Genomic DNA, 25,931 nt, shown 5'->3' on the forward strand with positions numbered 1-25,931 from the left:
GGACATCTGGATTCTTTCTCACGCACTCTCAGTGTGACCTTGGCCAAGTCCCTTTTCTCAGGGCCACTGCTTGCTGCTTAGTAATCAGCCCTGAGTGAGAAAACGGAGGTGGTTGGCCTGAAGTGCCGGGCCTTTCCAGCGCCTGGAATCCCTGATTGCACGCGTCGAGGGTGGGGTGGGCGGAGGTTCAGTTCCTCCTCCGCTCCAGCAGGGGGCGCAGGAAGCGACTTCCCGCCGCTCTTCTCCTCCCGGCGGGCGCCAGACGGATTGCAGGAGTAGCGAGCTGCGAGCGCAGTGGGCGGGACGGACGGCGGTGGCTCTGTGCTGCGCTGCGCTTACTGGGCTGGGCCGGGTTTCGGCGGCGACGGAGACGGCTGCAGAGGCCGAGGCGCTGACCGGGTCGTCAGCGGCTGCTGTGGTCTCTAGCAGCCTCTTCGCGCGCCCAGCATTCCCCGGGCGGCGTCTGGCCGTGGCGCTCAGCCTGCTAGTGAGCTGCGGTGGGCACACCCTGGCGCGGCGGCGGCAGACAGTTTAGAGTGGGGGAAGGGGCAGGCGCGGGAGCCGCTTGGGGCTAGAGAGGGAGCCCGAAGCCAGGCAGTCTCCAGCCATGTCCGACGAGACGTCGGCCAACACTTCGTATGAGAAGTTTCTAACCCCCGAGGAACCCTTCCCCCTTCTGGGACCCCCTCGCGGGGTGGGCACCTGCCCGAGCGAGGAGCCAGGTTGCCTGGACATCAGCGACTTTGGCTGCCAGCTGTCCTCTTGTCATCGCACCGATCCGCTCCACCGCTTTCACACCAACAGGTACGAACTGCCGCTGAGGGCAGGGGCGAACTGCTCACACCCCTGCCTTAAGCTGGAGAACGCCAGGTCCCTCCCGTGCCTTGGAGGTCCACCTCGGGTCTGCGCTTCCTTTCGTCCCCTCCCCCACCTTCCTCCGACCAGCGCTCATTCCCTGGCTCCTTCCCTCTCCCCCTTCCTATGTTCACCCCTGCCCTCCGATTTTCCTTTCTGCTGGCATTTTACTTGCTCTCTTTTCCCATTCTTCTGACCACAGCGACTCCTCCCTTTCCCCTCTTGCCTCATCTGTACCCTGAGAATTCCAAATCCCCACCCACGATTTTAAGATGCATCCCTGTTTCCATCCACCTGAAAAAGTTTAACCCCTTCCATCTCCCATACACTCTAGAGTAGATTTCGGATGACTCAAAGTCAATCTATGGATCTTTTGAAAAATGGCACTTTTAAAACTAGAATCTTCCCTTTCCCGATTTTTAGCCTGTCTCACAGCCCAGTTCCCACCCCACCCCCCATTTTTTTGGTGAAGCTCTAGAAAACCAGGCCGTTCTTTTTTTCCTGTCCTTATGAACTCTTTGCTTTACCACTTTAGGCCCTGCCAAAATGTATAAGCTTAGATCTGGAAGGTTCCTTCATGTAGCCTATCCTTTGGTTTGCTCCCCCAGTGGAGGGATGGAGCTATGCTTAGGATGGGCTTGCTTTTACAAATTTATTTAGAGGGTGCATTTCCTGATTTTATTGGAAGGAAGATTGTTCTGGAGAATTCCATCACACAGGCATTTAAGTATTATACCAAATGTGGGGATTTAAAGATGTACACAGAGGTCCAACCTTTAATAAAGGTGGATATTGGGAGATACATACCAAAGCCTGGGAGGGTGTGTGGGGAACAAGGGAGGAGGAGAAGGGTTCAGCTATGGAAAATATTGGAGCTGACTTAAGTCTAGTTCTGATTTCTGATCCACAACATGAGCATGAACATCCTTCCACATTTTGATGTCTTTTTGCATACCCCATGCTTCTTAAATCAGTCTGCAGATTTACTGAGTACAAAGAGTGTATAAAACATGATTCTTACCTGAAAGAAATGTATAGTCTGGAAACGTGTTACATTTAAAGAGTATCATCAGTATAACACATTTGAAAAGGAAGTGGTAGTAAATTCGTTACGTCTTTTCCAAATCCTCATTACAAAACTGAGGAAACTGAGGCCCAGGAGGAACGACTGAGTTCAAGGTCATAAAACTGAGTTAGGCAAAGCCAAGATTATTTCTTTGAAGTCAGTGATGAAACTTGGAACAGAACTAATGGCTCAAATGTTATAAATGGTTGTTACAGTTCCTTAGACTAACTCACAGAAGCCTATTTAACCCAAGATGTGATTATAACATAAATGTAATCTGTTTATGAAATCAAGTGTCTTAGGATTGTTCGCACTGGAAAATGATATAAAAGAATACTTTTGCACATATTTGGTATTTAAGTTTTTGCAGCATTGGAGCAAGTCATATACACAGGAAGTGAAATGATTTCAGAATTGGTCTGCTCTGATGATGAGGGAAAGGGAGTGGAGAAAGAGGCTGAGGGTAAGCACTGCCAAAACGGGTGGGGTGATGAGGAGTGAAACCAGGAGAATAATACATTTCTTACAGCTTGTTCTGTTCTTTCGCCTCCTCCCCATTTTTGTTCTTGTGTTTTTCTATTCCTTTTCTTAGAGATGAAAGTGAGATCAAGGTTGTTTTCCAGAATGGGGCAGTTATGATAGAGGGGGAGGTTATTGTTCAGCCCCAGTTTTTCTAAGTCAGACATTTTTCCTAGTTACTGCCTACTTTTCAGAAATCTCCATCTCATACCCTACTTTTCCGAAGGCTTGGAATGGCAGTACTGGTCTAGTGTATTTTGCTCTGTACCCTTTCCAACAGAGATTAGGGCAAGCAGAATTAGCATTGTTTACATCCAATGATGTTTCTGCCCTAGGCTACCTTTTAAATCTTTTCTCATTTTGGACTCTTCTGCCTTCCTACCCCTCCTCAAGATGGCATTTGAGAGGACCATATACTTCCAGTCAGTTCTTCTCAGAGAGAAGCAAACAGCTAAGTCATGTATGTAGGCAAAGTTTAGTTTACAGAATTCTTTTATTTTGAATTTGCATGTGTCACTTTTTTTCTTCACATCACCAGTTCAAGCAACAATTCAGAACAGATCTGAATAGTTGAGTACTGATGTTCTGCTTTGGGTTTAGTCATTATAAAACACATTTTATTGGAAATAAAAAGCTTGTCAGTTGGCAGATACTTGATTTACGTTTATTTTGCTTCTTCCTTGTTACCTGATGAGAAAACTGTGGAGATTGATATCATTGATAGTATCTGATGATGACAGTTTTGTGCCTGCTCATTTACCTGACTCTGGGCTATATTTGCAATCTTTGTTAGCCAAGGGATTCAAGGCACTATTATTTATTATCCCTAAGTTTGAATGTTTATGTAGTGTTCATATTAGAGTCACCTGAGACTTCAAATGGCATGTCACTACTCTAGGTTCAGTGGAAAATTACATGAACAGAGCCACTTTCCTAAGAAATCACACTTTCCTAGGAGTATCTTTTAGGATTTTATGACCGAGTTGGGTTTGTCTGGAATTTTGCTTAGAATAAAATAAATGTTAAGAAACTTAATTATTTTTTTTTAGTTTAAATGTTAATACAGAATATATGTGGTGTTTATGACATTTTTCCTTGGTTTTGAGACAGGATTTTTCTGATGTAATTGTTGGCATTTGTCCATGGCACTCTCCACCATTATCAAAAAAGGATGTCATTTACCAAACTGAAAAAATTAAGATGATATTGGTTGGTCCTGGAATTAAATTGAAGGAGATTAATATGAACTACTCGATGTGTTATTCTCTTCATCTTTTAGTAGTACATCAGTACTTAGACATTGCACAATTGTGAAAAGCGTGTGGGAGGACGGTGCCCCACTTTTGTACACCCTATTGGCAGAACAGGAAGTGAACTATTGTATAAAGCAATTATTTGGTTATGTGATTAACCAGAAGAACCCCAACGCTATTGTGTACCTTTTGTACTCCCCACAGTTTCTCTATCTCAATATAGAATTAACAGTTGCAAAACAGCTGTAAGTTGCAGGTGGGAGAACCACACTCCGTGAAGTAACAGATTATAGAGGCAGGAGGAATTTAGTTTGGGGACTTCTTGAGACAAGTTGAGAATGGGGATCAGGCTTGGGAGAAGTATCCAGGCTAGAAGTGTGGATTTGGGAGCATTCAGAACAGAAATTGCAGTAGCGTCTTAGGAGTAGAACTGTGGGTTACAAAGGTTGAAAGAAGAAGGAACTTTTCAATTAATTTAGCAGGGAAAGGAAAGAGAAGAGATATAATAATTTGAAAAAAAGGTGAAGGTTTCTTCATTGTTGTTGTTTGCTTTGTTTAGTTTTTCTTTTCCAAGAATAGAGCTTTTAGCTCTTTAGGAGCAGCCCACAGGAAAGGGAGAAATTGAAAATGCAAGAAAGTGTGGGATGACAAGAGATGGATGGGTTGAACTCAGAAGCCCAAATGGAATAATTAACCTTAGACATGACATGGGACGTTTTTTGCTTCCGAGGCTGTGGAGAGGGTACCAAGACAGTTGAGATTGCTAGGAGGAGAGTTAGGAATTTGAGTGAGTAGAGTAGCTAGCGGGGTTGTATCACCTGCTCTTACTTGGGACCTTAATGGCTTGTGCTGCTCCAAAGGTGTAACAGAGGTCGGGAGTGGCTGTATGGGGTTTTTGGCGGATAAGCCTTGCAGATAAATGTTACTTGGCTTTACTTTTTTCTTTAAATTAAAATTTGGACAGCAAGCCTCGTTATTAATCAAACGCCATTGGGATTCTTTTCAACATTTTTCTTTTAAGATAGAAAGTCTCCTTTGTGAATAATTTTATGATTATAGCTAGGATCTTAGTATTAGGTAGCTTTCTCTTAGTGGAATAAGATGTAGGGGCTTTGCAGGTTTGAATAGTTCAGTGCTGACTGAGCACATGCACACAGTGGTCATTCATTACATATTTGAAATCACACTTAAATTTTTATTATAAAATCTCATTTTAGAAAATTGGCATATTCAAAGCTGTAGGGATCACCTATGATCCCTTCCAGTAAAGAAAACAACTATCAACATTTTGATGTTGTTACTTTTAATATTCTTTTTATGTTCATATGTAATTTTTAAAAATCAGGATCAGGTTATATAAAATTTGTGACCGGGTTTTTGCACTTACATTGTGAGTGTTTTCCTTTTTAAAAAATAGTCTGAAATATAAATTTATTGATTATAAAACACCATTATTTAGATATGTTATTTAATTATTCCCCATATTTGGGGACCATGTCTTTTCCCTTTATTGGCTATTATAAATGATACTGTTTGGACATGTTTGTACATACATTTTTTTCCAAATTTCTATTTGAGGAAGTGATAGATTCCTAGAGGGGCAATTACTGAGTCCAAAGGAATGAACTTCTTTGAAGCTCTTGATATATATACAGTACCAAATTGCTTTTTAGGAAGATTATGCCAATTTAACACTCCCACCAGCAGTGGATAAAAAAGTACTATCTAGTTTGTTTTTGTTCACATTGCCTTAAAGTAATAATAAAGATAATATTTGGAAATTAGAAGATAATAGAATTTTAAAAAAATCTCTAGTAGTAAAAATACTAATTTTCTGTTTTGTAAATGATTGGTTTCAAGTATGAACCCAGTTTTATTGCCACTGTTAATTACAAGAAAAAAGAGAAAAGGCTTCTAAGAATACCCAGAATCCTGTTAAATCTGTTATAAAGTCATGGACCTGGAAAATTGAGAAACATACTGATTTTGCCCTACGGTTAGAACACAAAACCAAGCAAATTCCTGACTGCCTTGTCAGTGATCCAAACATTAGATTATTAAATCTAGCATAGTTTTTTTAAAAAGGAAAGCCATTATTACTCATGGAAGGAAACACATTTCTACGGAATTTTTGCAAGCTCAAAAGGAATTCTCATTAAAAACAATTACCTAAAAGCTCTTCCTACCACATAACACAGTACGTGGCATATAGAAGATGCTAACTAAATGTTTGTTGAGTGGGTGAATGAAGGTTTTAAAAAGTCACATGCAATTTGAAGACACAAAAGAAAAAATAATTTGCCCAGAATACAGTATAGGTACTGGTTTACTAGGTCTAGGACAAATCTTGTGATTGCCATTTTATAGCTTTTATATTGCCTCATAAACTATATTAACTTGGTTAATTCTGCTAGCTTTGTTGATTTTTTGAAAAATGAGGATACTGCCTGCCTAGGAGGCGTGTGATGAATCTATGTAATATTACAGGGTATTCTAAGATTGTTAGATGAATTAGATTTTTGCCTATTTATAAAAGCTTGATGACATCTGTGTTTATATTTACTGAAGTATAAGAGTTTAGAGAGTGTGTGTCTGTGTGTGTTTTGATGCTATAAAATTGTCAGATTGCCCAAATTTTGTAAATCAAGAACTTTGAAATTAAGATTAGTCATACAAAGTGGGGAGGTAAAAAATGAAAAACACAATTCAAGAAATAATGAATTTAATGAGGGATGAGAAACAATCTTATAATAAGTAAGTAACAGGCTTTTCTTCAGGAAGTAATTATTTCAGTATCTTGTTAGTATCGGATATACTAAATCATTATCTTAAGGATTAATTCCCTAGGCTACTGCCAAAGCAATGAAGATTACCTCCTTAATAGTATAAAGCTAGTGGAAATTTACAAAAGAAAACAGATTTGTAGATTTTGAGACAAAAAAAAAGTAACCCTGCAATAAATACCACAGACAAAATGTTAATGTTGCTAATGTATTAAGAACTCATAAAATCAATGAGGAAGACATTAACACATACAAAAACACTAGAGCAAAATAGCTAATAAATGTTTTAGAATTTGATCTTGCCAGTAATTAAAGAAATAAAAATTGATATAAAAATGTGTTTTTTTCTATCATATAGGTAAAAATTTTGAAAATTCCACTGCTGTTAAGTTTGTGGTGAAATGAGCACTTTTTGTATACTGCTTTGGGGATTGTAAATTGGTGCAGATTTTCAGAAAGGTCTTTGGCTAAGTATGATATGACCTTCAGAAGTGTTCATATTCTTTGACTCAGTACTTTCCTTTCAAGTAATCTATCTTTAGAGATTAAATATTTTGATAAATAGTTATAACCAAAAAAGAGTTAACCCCCCAAATGGAAACAGCCTAAGTATTACTGAAGGAATAAGATTAAATAAATTATGATACTTTTTAATCAGTGGAATATTATATAGGCATTAAAATGTTTTCAAGATAGGGGAGCCTGGGTGGCTCAATCGTTTAAGCCTCTGACTTCGACTCAGGTCATGGTCTCATAGTTTGTGAGTTTAAACCCTACATTGGGCTCTGCCCTGACAGCTCAGAGCCTGGAGCCTGTTTTGGGTTCTCTGTCTCCCTCTCTCTCTATTCATCCCTGCTCATGCTCTGCCTCTCAAAAATAAATAAACATTCAAAAAATAAAAAAAAATGTTTTCAAGTTATATATACTAGTATCCTGCTTTCTATACTTAACATATATATGATTCTCTCTCTCTCTCTCTCCCTCTATCTCTCTCTCTCTCTCTCTCTCTCTCTCTGGCCCTACCCCACTGACGTGCGTGTGCTCTCTCTCCCAAAATAAATTAATTAAAAAATAATAATAGCTACCATGTATTGAGCACTTTTTATGTCTGCTAAGTGTTCCATATGCATTCTTATATGATGTTCCTAATAACTGTTTCTTAAAGATGAGAACACAGACTTGAGGAGGGTATATTTTGCTTAAGATCAAGTAGTAGTAGTAGTAGTAGTAGTAGTAATCAAATGATAGAGCAAGAATTTGAACTCAGTCTGACTTCAAAGTGTATTCATAACTACTATGCTAGAAGTTTTGATTATAGATGAAGGTTTTACTGTATTCTTAATTTAAATACAATCTTTATTTAATATAAATACATATATTTATTTATTTTAGATAGAGCATGCAAGTGAGGGAGAGTGGCAGAGGAAGAGAGAGAATCTTAAGCAGACTCCAAGCTCAGTGTGGAGCTGATGTAGGGCTCGATCCTGGGACCCTGGGGTCATGACCTGAGCCAAAATCAAGAGTGGAACTCATAACCGACTGAGCCACCCAGGCTCCCCTAAATACAATTTTCTTTTAAAATGTTTTATTATAAAAATTTTCAAATACCAAAATTAAAGGGACTAGTGTAATGAACCTCATACCCAGCTTCAACAATTATTTGCATATGACAGTGTGCTTCATACCACTACTCATTCCTCAAACCCTTCTTATAATTTCGAGACAAATTCCAGATATATTTCATTCATAAATGTTTAGTGTACATCCTTAAAAGAGAAGGGCTCTTTTGAAAATAATCACAATAACATTGTCATACCTAAAAATATACATACAGTCTTTTTTTAGGATGATTTCTTAATTTTTTTTTAAATTTTATTTTTTATGCTTTAAATTTACATCCAAATTAGCATATAGTGCAACAATGATTTCAGGAGTAGATTCCTTAGTGCCCCTTACCCATTTAGCCCATCCCTCCCACAACCCCTCCAGTAACCCTGTTTGTTCTCCATGTTTAAGAGTCTCTTATGTTTTGTCCCCTTCCTTGTTTTTATATTATTTTTGCTACCCTCCCCTTATGTTCATCTGTTCTGTGTCTTAAAGTCCTCATATGAGTTAAGTCATATGATTTTTGTCTTTCTCTGACTAATTTCACTTAAAATAATACCCTCCAGTTCCATCCATGTAGTTGCAAATGGCAAGATTTCATTCTTTTTGATTGCCAAGTAATGCTCCATTGTATATATACACCACATCTTCTTTATCCATTCATCCATCGATGGACATTTGGGCTCTTTTCAGTACAGTCATCATAAATGTCATAAATGTATCCTATTAATATCTTAAAATTGTGTGGATTTTGTAGTTCCTGTTGTAATTTCTTTTGTGTTGTGTTTTTAAGGTGGAACTTAACTTCTTGTGGAACAAGCGTTGCCAGCTCAGAATGCAGTGAGGAGCTATTTTCATCAGTTTCTGTTGGAGATCAAGATGACTGCTATTCCCTGTTAGATGATCAAGACTTCACTTCTTTTGATTTATTCCCCGAGGGAAGTGTCTGCAGTGATGTCTCTTCTTCTATTAGCACATACTGGGATTGGTCAGATAGCGAGTTTGAATGGCAGGTAGGTTTTGTTTTTCTTTGTATTACCATCATTATTCCATAAATAGAAGAATGAATTTCTATTTTGATATTTTCATCTCTGCCTCAAAGTAAATTTTCTTCAGTGTTTATCCAGTCCTGGACATTCTCTGACAACATTAAGAATTAGATGGAATATGTATCCTTTATTTTTGCTAATGTACCATTTAGGCATCTGATGCTGCAGATATCCTTATTTAGATTTTCATGTAATTTAATACTTGTATAATGTTCCCATTATTATATATAATCAGTACTTTTCTATGCATGAATCCAAGCAAATGTATTCTTCCTGCTATAGTAAAAAGCCTTTGTGTCCTTATAGGCACAATATCTTTGCATCAGGGTTATGTTCTATATATCTCGGCTCTGAAACCATTATTATCATAAAAACAATTTTTGGCTCTGTTATCAGCAACACAATATAATTACTCATTTTGTATTCTCTTCATATGTAGAGATGTTTTTTGTCCTACAGTTTTTTTTTTTCTTATGGCATATATACCATGTAAAATGGCTTTGTACAAATTGCTTGGAAATTCTGCCGTATAATGAGTGCAGTCTATCAGAAAATGTAAATCATGTTGTTGCCACATCCATTTTCTTATTGTAGAAAACAGTAACATTTGAAGAAGCTTTCCTTGCATATAGCAAATGTTATGTTCAACAGATACTTGAATGCCTACTATGTTTGAAAGCCATCCAAAACTTTGAAGTTGTGTTCTAAAAGAGGAATCAAATATTATTTTATTTTAAACATTTTCTTATTAAAATATGAAAACAGGCTGGCATGAAGTTAAAAGTAAGTCTCCAAGTCCCACTCTGCTGTGGTTACCACTGTTAAGAGTTTGTGCAGATCCAAGTATGTTTGCACAGTGTTAAAAACACACAAATGGGATCATATGTTGGCCACTGTTTGGCCCTTTGCTTTTTTTCAACTAATATCTCATTCTTTTCGATACCTATATCATAATTTATTTAACCTGTTCCCTAATAATGGATATTTAGATTGGTTTCAGTTTTTTCTTGTTATAAAAATGCTACACTGAAAGTTAAATTTTTATTTTATTTTTTAAAGTTTATTTATTTTTGAGAGAGAGAACATAAGGACAAGTCGGGGAGGGGCAGAGAGAGAGATAGAGAGAGGGAGACAGAATCCCAAGCAGGCTCCATGCTGTCAGCGCAGAGCCCAACGTGGGGCCTGAACTTCCCAACCATGAGATCATGACCCAAGTGAAAGTCCCATGCTCAACTGACTGAACCACTCAGGTGCCCCTGTGGGTTATCTTTTTACTTGATGCTGTCCTTTGACACACAAAATTTTTAATTTTAAAAAAGTTCAATTTATTTTTTCTTCAAATTCTGTGCTTATGATGTTATATTTAAAAAACCATTATTTAATCTAAGGTCATGCAGATTTTCACCTGTTTCCTTCTTAGAGTTTCAGTTTTTACATTTAGGTCTTTGATGTAAGATAGGGATCCAAATTCATTCTTTTGCATGTAGATATTCAGTTGTCCCAGCACCATTTGTTGAAAAGACTATATTCTTTTCTTATTGAATTGTCTTGGTACCCTTGTGGAAATGAATTGGTCATAGATGTGGGTTTAGTTCTGGACTGTCAGTTATATTCCATTAATATATATATGTCTATCCTTATGCCAGTGCCACAGTTTTAATTGCTCTAGCTTTGTAGTGAGGTTTGAAATCAGGAAGTATGAGTTCTCCTACTTTGTTCTTCTTTAGTAAGCCTGTTTTGGCTATTGGGGATCCCTTCTGCAATTCCGTATGAATTCTAGGATTAAGTGATCCATTTCTACAAAAAGGGCAGTTGGAGTTTTGATAAGGATTGTATCGAATCTGTTGTAGTTTTTAGTGTCTAAGCCTTGTACTTCTTTGGTTCAATTTATTCCTACATATTTTATTCCTTTGATACTGTTGTAAATGGAATTGTTTTCTTAATTTCATTTTTTTGTTGTTCATTGCTGGTGTATAGAAATAAAACTGTTTATATTGATTGTGTATCCTACCACTTTGCTGAACTAATTTTTTTAGCTTAAATGATTATTCTTCTCTGTGTGGATTCTTTAGAGTTTTTATGTTTAAGATCTTATTTATCATCTATAAATATAGTTTTTCTTCTTCATTTCCAATCTGGATAGCTTTTTTTTCTCTTGCCTAATTGCTCTGGCTAGATCACCAGTGCAGTGTTGAATAGAAGTGGCAAGAATAGGCATCCTTGTCTTTTCTGATCTTAAGAGGGAAGCTTTCAGTCTTTCACCACGGAGCATAATGGTAGCTGTAGGTTTTTCATATATGCTCTTTATCATATTGAGGAATTTCTCTTCTATTCCTAGTTTGTTGAGTGTTTTTATTTGAAAGAGTATTCAGATTTTGTCAAAATGCTTTTACTGCATTTATTGAGATGACCATGCAATTTCTTCCCTTCATTCTATTAGTAGGATGTACTACATTGATTTTTGTATGTTGACCCACCTTTGCATTCCTGGAAAAAATCCTAATTGGTCATGGTATATATTCCTTTTAATATGCTGCTGGATTTCATTTGTTAGTATTTTGTTTAGGATTTTTATGTCTGCATTCATAAGGGGTATGGGTCTGTAGTTTTTTTGTGATACCTTCGTGTTGCTTTGGCCTCATGGAATGAGTTAGGAAGTATTCTCTTCTAGATAAAATATTGTAATAAAATTTTTTCATTTAGCATATAAACTTTTTTATGATCTTCACTATAACTCTTTTAATGACTTTATAATATTCCTGGTGCTAGATATGCCAGAGTTTGTGAAACCATTCCCCTATTTATATCCATTTCAGAATTTTTTCTGTTTTAGATAGCACAGCAGTGAGCATCTTTGTGTTGGTACCTTTTTATTTTGTGCCTCAGTTTTAAGTGCACACTTTGTATTTAAAATCAAACTACTACTTGGCAATGAGAAAGAATAAAATCATGCCATTTGCAGCAACGTGGATGGAACTGTAGGGTATTATGCTAAGTGAAATAAGTCAGTCAGAGAAAGACAGATACATGTTTTCACTCATATGTGGATCTTGAGAAACTTAACAGAAGACCATGGGGGAAGGGAAGGGGAAAAAATAGTTACAAACAGAGAGGGAGGGGGCAAACCACAAGAGACTCTTAAATACAGAGGAGAAACTGAGGGCTGAGGGGGTGTGGGGGAGAGGGGAAAGTGGGTGATGGGCATTGAGGAGGGCACTTGTTGGGATGAGCACTGGGTGTTATATGGAAGCCAATTTGACAATAAATTATATTTTTAAAAATTAAATACATACATACATATCAGACTACAAGGATTCTTTAAAATATAGTCAGATGGAGTCCTGATAATTCTGAGAATTATTTTTTCTGATTATTTTATTTGAATTAAAGTTCTTACCATCCAGGGGCTCCTGGGTGGCTTGGTTGATTAAGTGTCCCACTTCAGATAATATCATGATCTCACGGTTCGTGGGTTTGAACCCCGCCTCGGGCTCTGTGCTGACAGCTCAGAACCTGGAGCCTGCTTCAGACTCTGTCTCTGGCTCTCTCTGCCCCTCCCCTGCTTGTACTCTGTCTCTCTGTGTCTAAAATAAATAAACATTAAAAAAATAAAGTTCTTACCATCCATAATGTTGCAACACAGTAGTCGTTTTTTAATTTTAATTGCTGACTTCTTCATTCATTTCATGAGTAGAGTGGAAAACTATCCCCAGCCACTCACTGTTAATGTACATGACTGACTCTAACATTGGAGCAAAAATAAAGCTTGCCTTAGTAATGTGTTTTCCCACTTCTGAAACTGGAGTGCTGGTACTCTGTCACCATGGGTATTTGTTTTTAAGTACTATTCTGAAAGGCTTAAAATGCTCTCTCTGGCTGCCTGCCAGGGCATACAATGCACCAAACTCATAAGACATACAAATATCAGTTGAAATCTGTTAAAAAGAAAACTACAGGCCCAATATGGTGTCACTTAGGCCAAGTCTGGCAAACCAAGACTTAATACCTAACCTAACTGCAGTTTCAACGTCCTGGGAATGTAACCTTTAAGTAGTCAATATGGGATGTCTTGGTCAGTACTAGGAAATTTACTGATAGAATTCTTCCGCTCTCCTTAGGAGGACAGCAACCTTGCCAAACAATGCATTCCTTGTTAATAAATTCCTTTTTTTAAGGCCCTCTCTCTGCAGTTAAAAAACTTTTTGTTTGTTTAGCTTTGTGGATAATCTCTTTATTTGCTATATGAGATGCTGCCTGATTCATGAATGGGTTAATAAAGCCAATTAGATCTTCAGATTAAGAAAAAGTGCTCTTTGTGGGACCACGTAATGATTAGCAGTACATTATCCAAGAAGATGATTGCAATAATTTATCCAATTATGGAAGACGATTACAAATTATATGTTAGGATTAATATAGACTAGAAATTGTTGACTGTAATTTAAAAATTCATATTACCTTTGTTGTAATTAAAAACCATATCTGTTTAAATCTTTCTTTTTAACAGATGTTTCTATTACTACCAAAGTAAATATAAAGGATTCATAGATTCTTTGGGACGAGAAATACTAACTACTTGATAAGGCAGGATTTTAAGCCTAGAATGAAGTAGCATCAAAACATTTTGCTTTGCTGACAGTTTTCTTTGCTTGCAGTCCTTTTGTCATTAAAGATATATTTGACTAGTCTTAGAGCTTGAAAAATTATTTTACTGTTGAGCAGGGAACCATAGAAAATTTAGAGTGAGTAATTCAGCTGTCACACTTGAAACCTAAAGGTACAATTTGAAATTACACATCGACTGTTACAGAAATGAGCTTACTCATAAAATTTTGCTGCATACTGCAAAAGATTTGGCAGAGGTTTGATTTAATTCTGTCTCCTTGCCACAATTACTGATTATAATATAAATATATTAAATGCTGTTGTCCATGAAAAATATGGAATAAGAATTATTAAACATTTTTAGCTTGAAATATATTATCAGTTATAAAATGGAAAAAGAATGGTCTGATAAATATACAGGAGCCCACACAGTTAATTCTGATGTACATCTACAGCTCTAATCCCATATCTCCAATTGACTACTTGACATTTCCACTTGGATGACCTTATTATTTAATGTACCTGTTATTTGATGCTGATTCCTTGGTCAGTAATGTAACTTCCAATTACAGTGTTTCCATGGGAAAAAAATAGACTCCACTTTGTGACATGTCTTATGGTGTAGTGAATAAAAACTATTATCATTTCGAAGGACATTTGTACTTGCTTCTTTCATTATCAGTACAAACTCTCCATATCCGAAATTGCATTCTTCTCTCATTCCAAACTCTCTGCAAGGCAGGACGGTTGGGCATAGTTGAAAGCACTGGACTTTTGTCCTACTTTGGATACCGCCGCTAGCCGTGTGACCCTCCCTAGACATCATTTTTCCTTATTTGTAAAATGAGGGTGTTGTAGTGGAAGATCTGTAACATTGCTTCAGGTCTCTTGCTATAAAAGTTGGAAGTCATCAAGTGCATACCCTGGATGGGTTGATTGTATGACTGAAATGTGGCCAGTTTTCTTCTGGTTTCAACAAATGGTCATCTCTTATCCATTCAGTTATCAAAGAGCCTTGTAGGGGCACCTGGCTGGCTCAGTCGTTAGAGCATGCGACTCTTGATCTCAGGGTTGTAAGTTGGAGCCCCACATTGGGTGTAGAGATTACTTAAAAATAAAATCTTAAAAAAACAGTCCTGTAAATTGTTTTGTATTTTCCCTATTTATTCCCATTTTCTTTGCATTTTTGTTAATCTTAGTCCAAGTGTAGATCAAATAAGAACTTCCTGTGTAATTCCATTCTTTTATCACTCTAATTTATCCCCATATTGCTTTTTAGCTCATCTTCCCTCAAGACCAGTTACATCAAGTTACTTCTACTTAGAAAATGTTACTGGCCTACTTCTCTGTATCATATAACAGCTTGTTCATCCATTGACCTTTCAAATCCGTAGCACTGATTTTCTGTTTTAATTATATTGGTCTCATTAATCTCATCCTTTTTTTTTTTTTTAATTTGTGTATTTACCAGGTTATTCTCCTTACCTGAATGCCTTCTCCTTTTCCCCATTCTGCCATTCTGAGACTACCTTGTGAAACTTCACCCACTTTAGCAACAGGTGTCATTCTGTGATGGCTTCTTGTCCTTTTCAAAGGGTACAAAACCGTGGCAAGAAATGGAAAAAGGAAAACACATCTGTGTATGGAGTATTGCCATGTGCCAGGCTTATTACCTCATTTGAATTTCTTAGCAGTCTTTTGAGATGGGTGGCCTTAATCATAACTCTGGGGCTCTAAGAAGAGAACTAACCTCTACAAGATCACATGGCTAGTGAGCAGTTGTAGCCGGGATTTGAACTTTGGCATCTGTTTACTTCTCCCTGACAAAAAAAAAATGCCAAAGAACCATTAGTTGCCTTTTTTTACAGCCCCCCTGCAAACAAACACATAAACAGTACTAAAGGCACAAATTTAAGTGTTTAACATATAGTCTACTACCTAGCAGAAGTTCGCTAAAGATTTAGATGAAAATTCTTCTTAAATTTTGAGGGTATACATATTTTGTTAGTTCCTTTACCTAGTTTATCAAAGGAGCTTGAAGTAAGGGAAGGCTTTCATATGATAAGGACTGTTTCTTTTTGTTTTAGAAACCCCAGGGAGATCTTTTATGTAGTAGTATTGTGATTTGAACTCTTTCAAAGGGAAAATAGCAGGATATTTTCTTTTTTAAATGTTTATTTATTTAGGGAAAGACAGCATTTACCAGTGGGGAAGGGACAGAGAGAGAGAGAGAGAGAGAGAGAGAGAATGAGAGAGAATATCCCTTTGTGCTGTCAGCACAGAGCCTGACGCGGGACTCAATCTCAATTAACTGTGGGATCGTGACCTGAGCCAAAATCAAGAGTTGGACACTTAACTGATTGGGCCACCCAGAAGCCCCAAAACATTTTCTTTTTTGACATTAAAGGCTGAAAGATGGCCTTCATGTGTGCATTCAGCAGTTATTCTTTCATGACATTGACTAGATAACATCAGGGCTAAAGGTGAATGAACAAGTCAAGCAGTGTTAATTAATGAGGGCTTTTAATGTTTATTTTTCAGAGAAAGAGAGCATGCGTGCCTGAGGGTGGGAGGGGCAGAGAGAGAGGGAGACAGAGGATCCGAAGCATGCTCTGCGGTATCAGTGCAGAGCCTGATATGGGGCTTGAACTCACAAACTGAGATCATGACCTGAACCGAAGTTGAATGGTCAACTGACTAAGCCACCCAGGCATCCCAATTAATGAGTTTTTAATGGAAGTCATACATTTTTGTTGGTAGTCATTTATGCACTTGGATTCATCAGCAACTGTTAAAGTGAAAATGTGTTTTTTTGACAATAGTAGCTTAGATAATTTCATTCTAAGCCTTATGGTCACTTTGCATAGTGATCTCAACCCCATATTTGTGTCTTCATTAGGTTATTCTATGCATCTCACTCCCTGTGCCTGCCCTCTTGTAGCTCTCCCAAGCTTTAATCTTGTAGCTTTAACTCACTGCTAGATATTTCCACTGATGATCTGTCATTTCATACCTAGCATTTGTCATTTGATATTTTGTATAATTGTATGTTTGTGTTATTATATTCTCTTCCCCAGTGGAGAATAAAGTTTTAGTGTAAGGACCATGACAAAAAAATTCTTTGAGTCCTCTGTACTTATCAGAGTGCTATGGGTGCAGTAGGAGGCCAAATGTGTGTGATTGCAGTAATCTTCATGGCTAAACTAGCTTTTCCCTTTTGGTAACTTCAAAAGCCTAGTTATCATCCAGAGTTCATATATCATTGCAAAGGACAACAACAACCAAAAGGTGTTATTTTGTACCTTGTAAAAATGAAAGCATTGTCTTTGAAAGCTACGTATTCCTTGTGGAAGAAATTATCTTTTTGATGAATGACTTAAACTTACTTATTTTCGAGAGAGAGAGCAAGAGAGAGAGAGCACATAAGTGTGAGCTTGGGAGAGGGGCAGAGGGAGAGAGAGAAAGAATTTTAAGCAGGCTCCATGCTCAGCATGGAGCCCAGTGTGGGGGCTCGATCCCACAATCCTGAGATCATGACCTGAGCCAAAATCAGAGTCAGATGCTCAACCGACTGAGCCACCCATACATCCCTTTATTTATTTATTTATTTTTAGAAGTTTATTTATTTAAGTAATCTTTACATGCAACATGGGGCTCAAACTCGTGACCCCAAGATCAAGAGTCACATGCTCCTCTGACTAAGCCAGCCAAGTGCCCCTAAACACATTTATTTAAAATTAAATCCATTTTGACTTTTGAAGGTGATAGATCTATTACCTTGATTGTGGTGATGGTTTCATGGGTATATACATATGTCCAAAGTCCTCAAATTGTCTATATTAGTTATGTACAGTTCTTTGTATCACTTATAATTCAATAAAGCTGGTAAAAAATTAAATCCATTCTAACTGGCTTTTAACAGGCAGTATAAAATTATAACACATAATTCTGGTGTTCATCTCACTTCAAACTAATTTTCTGTGTATTAGGCTTGCTTGCTTTTCTCCTTTGTCTACACATTGTCTCAACATTTTTTTCTGATTTTTCTTTTATACTACTTCTGATCTTTAAAATGTTTTGTTACATATTAACAGCATATTTTAAATACTTTTAATTGCCTTGAGGTTATTAATACTGACTTGAGCACAAGGACCATGGCTTATCTGTCTTCATATTGGCAGTATGTCTAGCATAGTGTTGGGCAAAGAGCCAGGTAGTAGCAGATCACTCAAGTCTCCTGAGATGGAGACCAGTGTTACTTATTCATCATGCTGTGTGTGCCCTAGCCTACATTCACATTGTGAATTAAAAACCCTAATGATGATTGACTCTTAAATTAGCAGTTATTAACAAGTCTTGATTATGATTTTAAACTTTTGGAAAATATCTTTCATTGAATAAGTTACTATCTACAAAGAATATGTTGATGTTGCTGCTTTGTGTAATATTGGAGGGATCAGAAGTAATGTCTTCTCATTCTGTATTTGTCATTAAAAAATAATTTTTAATCAGTATGAAGTGCGTTGTAATATTTAAAATGTATTTTTGAAAAATTTTGCTTTTCCTACCCCCTTCTTATTTTTATAGTTACCGGGCAGTGACATTGCCAGTGGGAGTGATGTACTTTCTGATGTCATACCCAGTATTCCGAGTTCACCTTGCCTGCTTCCTAAAAAGAAAAACAAGCACCAGAATTTAGATGAACTTCCTTGGAGTGCAATGACAAATGATGAGCAGGTAGGGATCTTGACATTTCTTTATATAAAGTAGGCTTCACACCCAACACAGAGCCCAGTGTGGGGCTTGAACTCAACGACCCCAGGATCACGACCTGAGCTGAGATCAAGAGTCAGATGCTTAGCTGACTGCACCACTCAGGCATCCCAGGATCTTAACATTCTTAATTGAAAGCATATATGTAGAGAATATGTGAAATTCAGTGTATTGCCTATTTAAAGTTACTGGGTAAATGTGGATTGCTTAGTAAAATCTGAATTTGAGTTTTAACTGTTTTGCAGGGAACAAATAAAATATTTAAGTGCTTTTGATATTTGAAACACGTTATAAATGAAACACTAAAATATCAGGTTTTGACATTGATGTTTATTATAATTTTTTATCATATAGGTGGAATATATTGAGTATTTGAGTCGTAAAGTCAGTACGGAGATGGGTCTTCGGGAGCAACTTGATATTATTAAAATAATTGATCCTTCTGCTCAAATCTCCCCTACAGACAGTGAGTTTATTATTGAACTTAACTGTCTCACAGATGAGAAACTGAAGCAGGTATGTAAAGAAAATACAGATTATACAAGTATTAAGAAAACTGTTATTTTATAACATGTAGACTGGAATAATCATGTTAAAACACACAAATAATTAAGGTCCAGATCACTGCTGTGAAATGTAATATTAGAAAAAATGATGGCAGTATTTGAGAGCACATGGTTGTAAGGTTTTAGGTGCATCTCACCTGGCAGTACCTTTCTGGGTTCATGTGGATCTAGAAACTGCTGTTTAGTTGTGTAGGCTTTGAAACTTGATTTCACCACTTAAGGGGTGGTTATGCTATTTGCTTCTTCTAATTCAACTTAAAAAAGAACGATTGACAGAATCAGAATACTGATTATTGAGGGCTGTCTATACTTCAGTGAACATCTGAGTTGAGGGATTTGAGTAGTCCTGTGAAGTAATTGATCCTGGCTAGGGTAAAACGTAAATTTCCTTCTGCTATTCTGAAATATGCATTTCTGGCATCTTCTAAATATAGCCTTTACTGCTCTATTTTTCTCTGGTACATAGCTGAATGAATACTTACGTTCTACTTTCATTTTTTAAAGAATTTTTTTTTTGCATTTATCATTACTTACAAAAATTTTTTATTTCATTTCTCTCAACAGACATATTATTATTTTCTATATTCCAGCTCATTTTTCATTAGTGTTGAAATTGATGCCTTGCATTTGAAGACAGGTACCATGGGCCCCTAGCTAAGATTTAGGAAACACCCTAATCTTCAATATATTCAGCAACTTAAATCATATTAAGTGGAGATCTTTAAAACATGCCTAATCTGATCTATTTTATTGTTAATTTCTCTGAGTGTTATTTTCTTATAATCCTAAATTCTGGAGGCCAGTAGCCTTCCATTGACTGATTATATTATATGTTTTTAAAATATAGCTCAGTGATCAATATTCTACGATTTTGACATTGTCAATTTTTCTGGTACTTGTTTCTACATTGAGAAATTTCTTTTGTCCTTATATTCTACTTATGTACATCTGTAGCACTTTTTTATTTGATTTATTTATCTAACAATATTAAGTGTCTATCATGTATTAAGTTATAGGATAAAAAACACTTTAACAAATGATCGTTGTCTTTATAGAGCCTACAACTCGAGAAAGAGTCAAATCAACCTGGATTACAATCCAAGTTCATAAATCATTATTCAATAAATGTTAATTTTATTTCTTCATAATTACGGTCTTTCACTTTCTATTTGTTAAGCATCTAGTTCCAAGGTTTTTTTTTTCTGGTATACTCATCAAAAGCAAGAAATGAACATAGTTACAGTATTATTAAATAATCTACAGACTGTATTCAGGTTACACCAGTTTTTCTACTAATACCTTGTTTTATCCCAGGATCCAATCCAATCTTTTTTTATAAAGTTTTTATTTAAATTCTAGCTAACATACTAACTTCAGGTGAAATACTAATTTCAGGTGTACAATTTAGTAATTCAATACTTACATACAACACCCAGTGCTCATCATAACAAGTGCAATCTGTAATCCCCATCACCTGTTTAACCCATCCCCCCACCCCACTCCCCTCTGGTAGCCATCAGGTTGTTCTCTATGGTTAAGAGTCTATTTCTTGGTTTGCCTCTTTTTCCCTTAGCCCATTTTTGTTTTTTAAGTTCCACATATGAGTAAAATCATATGGTATTTGTCTTTCTCTGACTGACTTGTTTTGCTTAGCATAATACTCTCTAGCTCCATCCATGTTGCACATAGCAAGATTTCATTCTTTTTTATGGCCCAGTAATATTCCTGTGTGTGTGTGTGTGTGTGTGTGTGTGTGTGTGTACACATACCATATCATATTTATCCATTCATCAGTCAGTGGACATTAGGGCTGTTTCCATAATTTGGCTGTTGTAGACAATGCTGCAGTAAACATTGGGGTGCATTGTATCCCTTTGAATTAGTAGTTTTGTATTCTTTGGGTAAGTACCTAGTACTGCAATTGCTGGATCATGGGACAGTTCTATTTTTAATTTTGGGGGGACCTTCCATACTGTTTTTCACAGTGGCTGCACCAGTTTGCAATCCCATAAAGAGTACAGGGGGGTTTACCTTTCTCCACATCCTCACCAACACTTGTTGTTTCTTATGTTGTTGATTTTAGCCGTTTTGACAGGGGTGAGGTGACATCTCCTTGTAGTTTTGACTTGCATTTCCTTGATGAGGAGTACATCTGTAGCACTTTGGATAATCTTTTACTTTATGTACAATATTCTTCTTTTCTCCAGTATTTTGAGGGAGAATGTCAAGGAACACTAACCAGATTTTGTCTGTGTGTTCCAAGGTCAGAAACTATATCAAGGAGCATAGCCCTCGCCAACGGCCTGCAAGAGAGGCCTGGAAGAGAAGCAACTTTAGTTGTGCGAGCACCAGTGGAGTGAGCGGTGCCAGCGCCAGCGCCAGCAGCAGCAGTGCCAGCATGGTCAGTTCTGCAAGCAGCAGTGGGTCCAGTGTTGGAAACTCTGCTTCAAACTCCAGTGCCAACATGAGTCGAGCACACAGTGACAGCAACTTGTCTGCAAGTGCAGCAGAGCGGATTCGGGATTCAAAAGTAAAATGTCTAATCAATACAAAACTTTACCTTTCAATATTAATATTAGTACTCCTTCATATAAATTTCTTGAAGAGTTAAAATTATCTTGCTCTCTAGATGCCGGTGGATTTTGGCTTTAATTGAACAAGCAGGCTACTCTGCTGTTGAGTAAAGCCTTTTAGGCTGAGTACTTTGAAATACCGTTTTGACCCACAACCATATCACATTCAATTTTATCTGATTTTTGTGTCTGTTTTTAAGTAAGATAAATTGATGGAAATAGTGAGTGAGTCTCAAGATTGCAATATTGACTGCAAGTCACTACTGAGCAGATCTCACTATGTTGCTGATGTTGCTGTCTATTAGCTCCTAAGAATGTTCTGCATGTCTTGTGTGTGTGTGTGTGTGAAATGTTCTGTTAACTTTGAGTGTTTGTTCTTAGATCTTTTAAAAATGTAATAACACCTTCTCTAACTTCTGCCTATTCACAGTTGAGAAATTCTTGGTAATATTATTGGTCATGTAAAAAATAGGGAGGTATTAGTGCATATAGAATGGTTTTGTGATAGTGAGGGGAGTTCAGTTCCTTGCAGTGGGTACAGTTTGGAGCCAACTTAACAATGGTAAGAGTATCTCTGTAACTCTTTGGTAACCCAGTGGTGACTAGAAGATACACAGTGATTCCTTCCCTGGCTTTTACCAAAGTAGCAGAAACATAGCCAGCTTTGTTGGTTGCCAGGGGATTCTTCTGGATATGTGGTCATTCCTTTTTTGCATCACTTCACCAGTGACAAGGAATAGAGTACCCACTGGGTTTCTAATGGGTTTTTAAGATGGTATTTGCCTAATATGAAAAAGACATGATTCTTTCCCAGCTGTTGTAAAATTGCTAGTGCTTTCAGATGAAAGACACCTTAAAAGCATAAACATTAGAGATTTTCGCAGTGTTCTCTACATTTATATTTAGTATTGTTCACTGTGTATTCACTCCGCAGTGACACCAGTGTACCTTAATTTGGTAAAAAAAAAAAAAAGGCTTTGAAATGATTGATTATCTGTAACTAGTCAAAATGATCAGATGTCCACCCTTCCTAAGATTCACTGGACAAATACCATAAAAATAGAATCTTGAAGAATCATTTTCAAGTCTAAGCCAGTGGCTCACTTACTGGAACCAGGATCATACTGCAGAGGAATTTGAACATCTCTAAGAATTCTGAAAATACAGAATTTGATCCATAAAATACTCTGGAGTGGATATGGCAAAACTGAACCTTACTGATTGAGAAATTTTTATTTTGGCAGAAGCGATCCAAGCAGCGGAAGTTACAGCAGAAGGCCTTACGCAAGAGGCAGCTGAAAGAGCAGAGGCAGGCTCGGAAGGAGAGGCTCAGTGGGCTCTTCCTCAATGAAGAAGTGCTGTCCTTGAAAGTGACTGAGGAAGACCATGAAGCAGATGTAGATGTTTTGATGTAATAAGGGTGAATTTTTCAGCATTCTTTCTAAGCATTAAAGTATTCTCCTTTTATTTGTTTACATGCATCTTGACCAAACTTTTGGTTAGGGCTGTGCTGATATACCATTAATAATTTAGGCCAGTGGTTCTCAGCAGGTGGTCCCTAGACCAGCAGCCTCAGCATCACCTGAGAAGTTGTTAGAAAGGCATACTACCAGGCTCCATCCCAGATGCAGTGAATCATAAACTCTGGGTGAGGGGCCCAGCATTGTGTTTAACAAGCACCAGGTTCTTCTGCTGCACGCTCTACTTTTAAGAATCACTAATTTAGTAAATGTTTTCACTATTTAGACTTTAGGGTGGCTAAGTAGGCTTTTTCAAGAACTAGTACTTTTACAGTTTAGAAGATTTCAAGGTACTGCTGACAAGTAGCTTATTATGTCAGTATAGGTACATATGTCCGGATCATAATTCAGTTTTCCTTCTTAATGTTACAATTTTTTAGTTTGCTTTTTATAAGGGCCATAGCATAAGTCTCAATTCCTAGTGGAAATCTTGTTTTGAGGTTGTGGGTGTGGGGTGTAGATTGCTGTTTATAATAGTGCCTTCATTAGGTTTAGTTTTGTTTTCATTTATTATTAACTCAAAGGTGTAAAAATAGGCCCTAATGTCTTTCCTGTTAGGTTTGTTTCTGTTTTTCACTTTATGTAAATTCAGAATCCTTTCTGTAAGTGATGACTACTGAGGAAATAATGTTAGTAGTAGTTGAACTTCAGACTTGATGCTATATAGATTAATATTCAAATAGAGAAGGCAATTAAGCAAAACAGCCAATTCTGCTTTTCCATGGCTTTCTGAAATTTTAGTCTGTGAAACTGTCTCAAGTTCTTTTTGAAAGTCACTTTTTTTTTCCAGCACTACTCTAATTTTTAAATATTTGGTATAACAGCTTCTGGCATGTGAACAGGCTAATGTTCAAAGTTAACTAAAGAAAACCCTTACAGTTCTAAACTTCTCTATAAATCGCTAGAAATACACGGAGCAGTGTGATATAGAAAAAAAAACCTTCGTTTGTTGGCTACTGATAGAAGTCTAATTTTAGATGTGAAATCATGGGTTTTCTATAAATGTTTTCATGGAGAGTTTGTTATCATGAACATTAGAAGTAGTATTATTTCTTTTCTTCTACCACATGTCTTTAAACATTCACATGGGTTAAAGAAGATGGAAACTGATACTACTGACAATCAAGCTGCTTTCTGACTTTCATAATTTTTATTGTGGATAACTTTTGGGAGGTAATCATGATTCTGTAGGAGGAACTGTAATCAATATTTTTTTAAACTCTAGAGTCAGAGGTTATGTGATAGGATCTTTACTTTTTTAAACTATCATATCAAGTGGCTCATTAAGAAAACGATTAATGACTTAAATTTTTAATTCTCAGTTGATATAAAGGCTTTTAACCTTTGCTTACAATCATGTGTTTTGAAATTTTGATTTTACTCTAGTTCCTTGAAGGTTAAAGAATTGAAACTGAGGATAAAAATTGATGTATTGCAGCTTTGCTGAGGTCTGTGGTATGGTTTTAAGATTTTGAAGACTACCAAGTTCATACTTTAAATTTTGCTAGAATATAAAAGTATATGTATATGGTTTTCAGTTGGAGTACTCCTTTGACTTTCCTCTTACCCTTTCTTTGATGCTCCTAACTTGTTTAGAGGGCCCAAAAAGAGCTTAGGGATAGACCTCAGAATACTTTGAGGAAGGTGGAAAGGGTCAACCTCATTGTGTCTTCCTTCCAAGTCTAGGAAGAGTAAATGGAGAGAAGAGCAAATGCAGCTGAATTCTCTGCCTGCTCTTAGCAAAAGCAAAATTCCAGAGAATGACTTGTCTGTTCTCTCCCTATTCTTCCCAGGAAAGTAGGCCACTTCTGGAGACCATAGAGCAACATTTATCTGTTTGGAAACAATTGACAATGACCAGTAAAAGAAAATCCTAACAGGGTCATGATATAATACGACCATTTTTTTCACTCTCCCAACAATTACATAGTCTTATTACCTTAGATTTAACTTAAGTCACTATTAAACAAGTTTACCAAAGCACCACAAAGCCAGTTTTAAAAGTTTATAAAGATTTGAATGTTTATAGTAAAGTATGCCATGAGATTTTGCGTAAATTTGGATGTCATGTCTTTACAGTACTATAAACTAGAGATTGCCTATAAAGTTGGTTTGAAGGAGACTGAAAATAATTCTTCTGATTGAAGGGAAAAAAAATAAAACAAGTTGGCTTGCTTGTGATGTGGAAGAGGGAGATTACAAAATCTCTCTCCATCTTCTCCCCCCCCCCAAAAAAACAGCATAAAAAGATAAAAAAGTTCTTGTTTTTGTTAACATGCTGTACTGTACTTTTTTTCTGTTTTAATGTCTCATGTAGATAATTCAAGTTTGAATTATTTCTTCCCTGGAATAAGTCATAATTTATTCAGTCTGACATATCTCTGAGTTTAAGACAAATCCAACTGAGCATTTTTCCTGTCTATAAATCCAAACTAACAAATTAATAAAAATGTGAGACTTATTTGCTCTAGTGTCAGTGTCATCTGTAGAGAATTGACACTGGAGTAAATAAGTGTCTCCCCTTTAAACATAACCTTTGTTAACTTAGGGCATGATAAAGTCCCCTCAAGTTTTTCAAAAACATTTTATTAGAGACCTTGTATGTATGTTAATTGTACCTCAATAAAACTGGAAGAAAAAAAAGAGTTTTTGTACAAGTCTATGAGACCCCAGCACAGCTTTTCAAAGTATGGACCTTGAATTAAACAAAATGGCATATCTTTTTCTATAGTTTTGCAACTGAATCAAAGTAAGGCAATGTTGG

At 36.7% G+C, this 25,931-nt stretch overlaps 1 protein-coding gene across 2 annotated transcripts; it reads left to right on the forward strand.

Moving 5' to 3' along the window:
- The first annotated feature begins 258 nt into the window (after nt 1-258).
- On the forward strand, nt 259-25,921 carry FAM199X (family with sequence similarity 199, X-linked). 2 transcript variants are annotated; one of them, XM_049644132.1, is made up of 6 exons: nt 259-804; nt 8,875-9,094; nt 18,323-18,472; nt 18,863-19,024; nt 21,338-21,475; nt 22,892-25,921. In XM_049644132.1, the coding sequence occupies exons 1-6, from the start codon at nt 608-610 to the stop codon at nt 23,060-23,062; spliced, it is 1,038 nt and encodes a 345-aa protein (XP_049500089.1). In that variant the 5' UTR covers nt 259-607; the 3' UTR covers nt 23,063-25,921. The 2 variants fall into 2 exon arrangements, with proteins under 2 accessions (XP_049500089.1, XP_049500088.1); XM_049644131.1 differs by having other exon boundaries at nt 260-804; nt 21,338-21,604.
- Nucleotides 25,922-25,931: the final 10 nt, after the last annotated feature.

Source organism: Panthera uncia, chromosome X, assembly GCF_023721935.1.
Source record: "Panthera uncia isolate 11264 chromosome X, Puncia_PCG_1.0, whole genome shotgun sequence".
NCBI classification, from domain to species: Eukaryota; Metazoa; Chordata; class Mammalia; order Carnivora; family Felidae; genus Panthera; species Panthera uncia.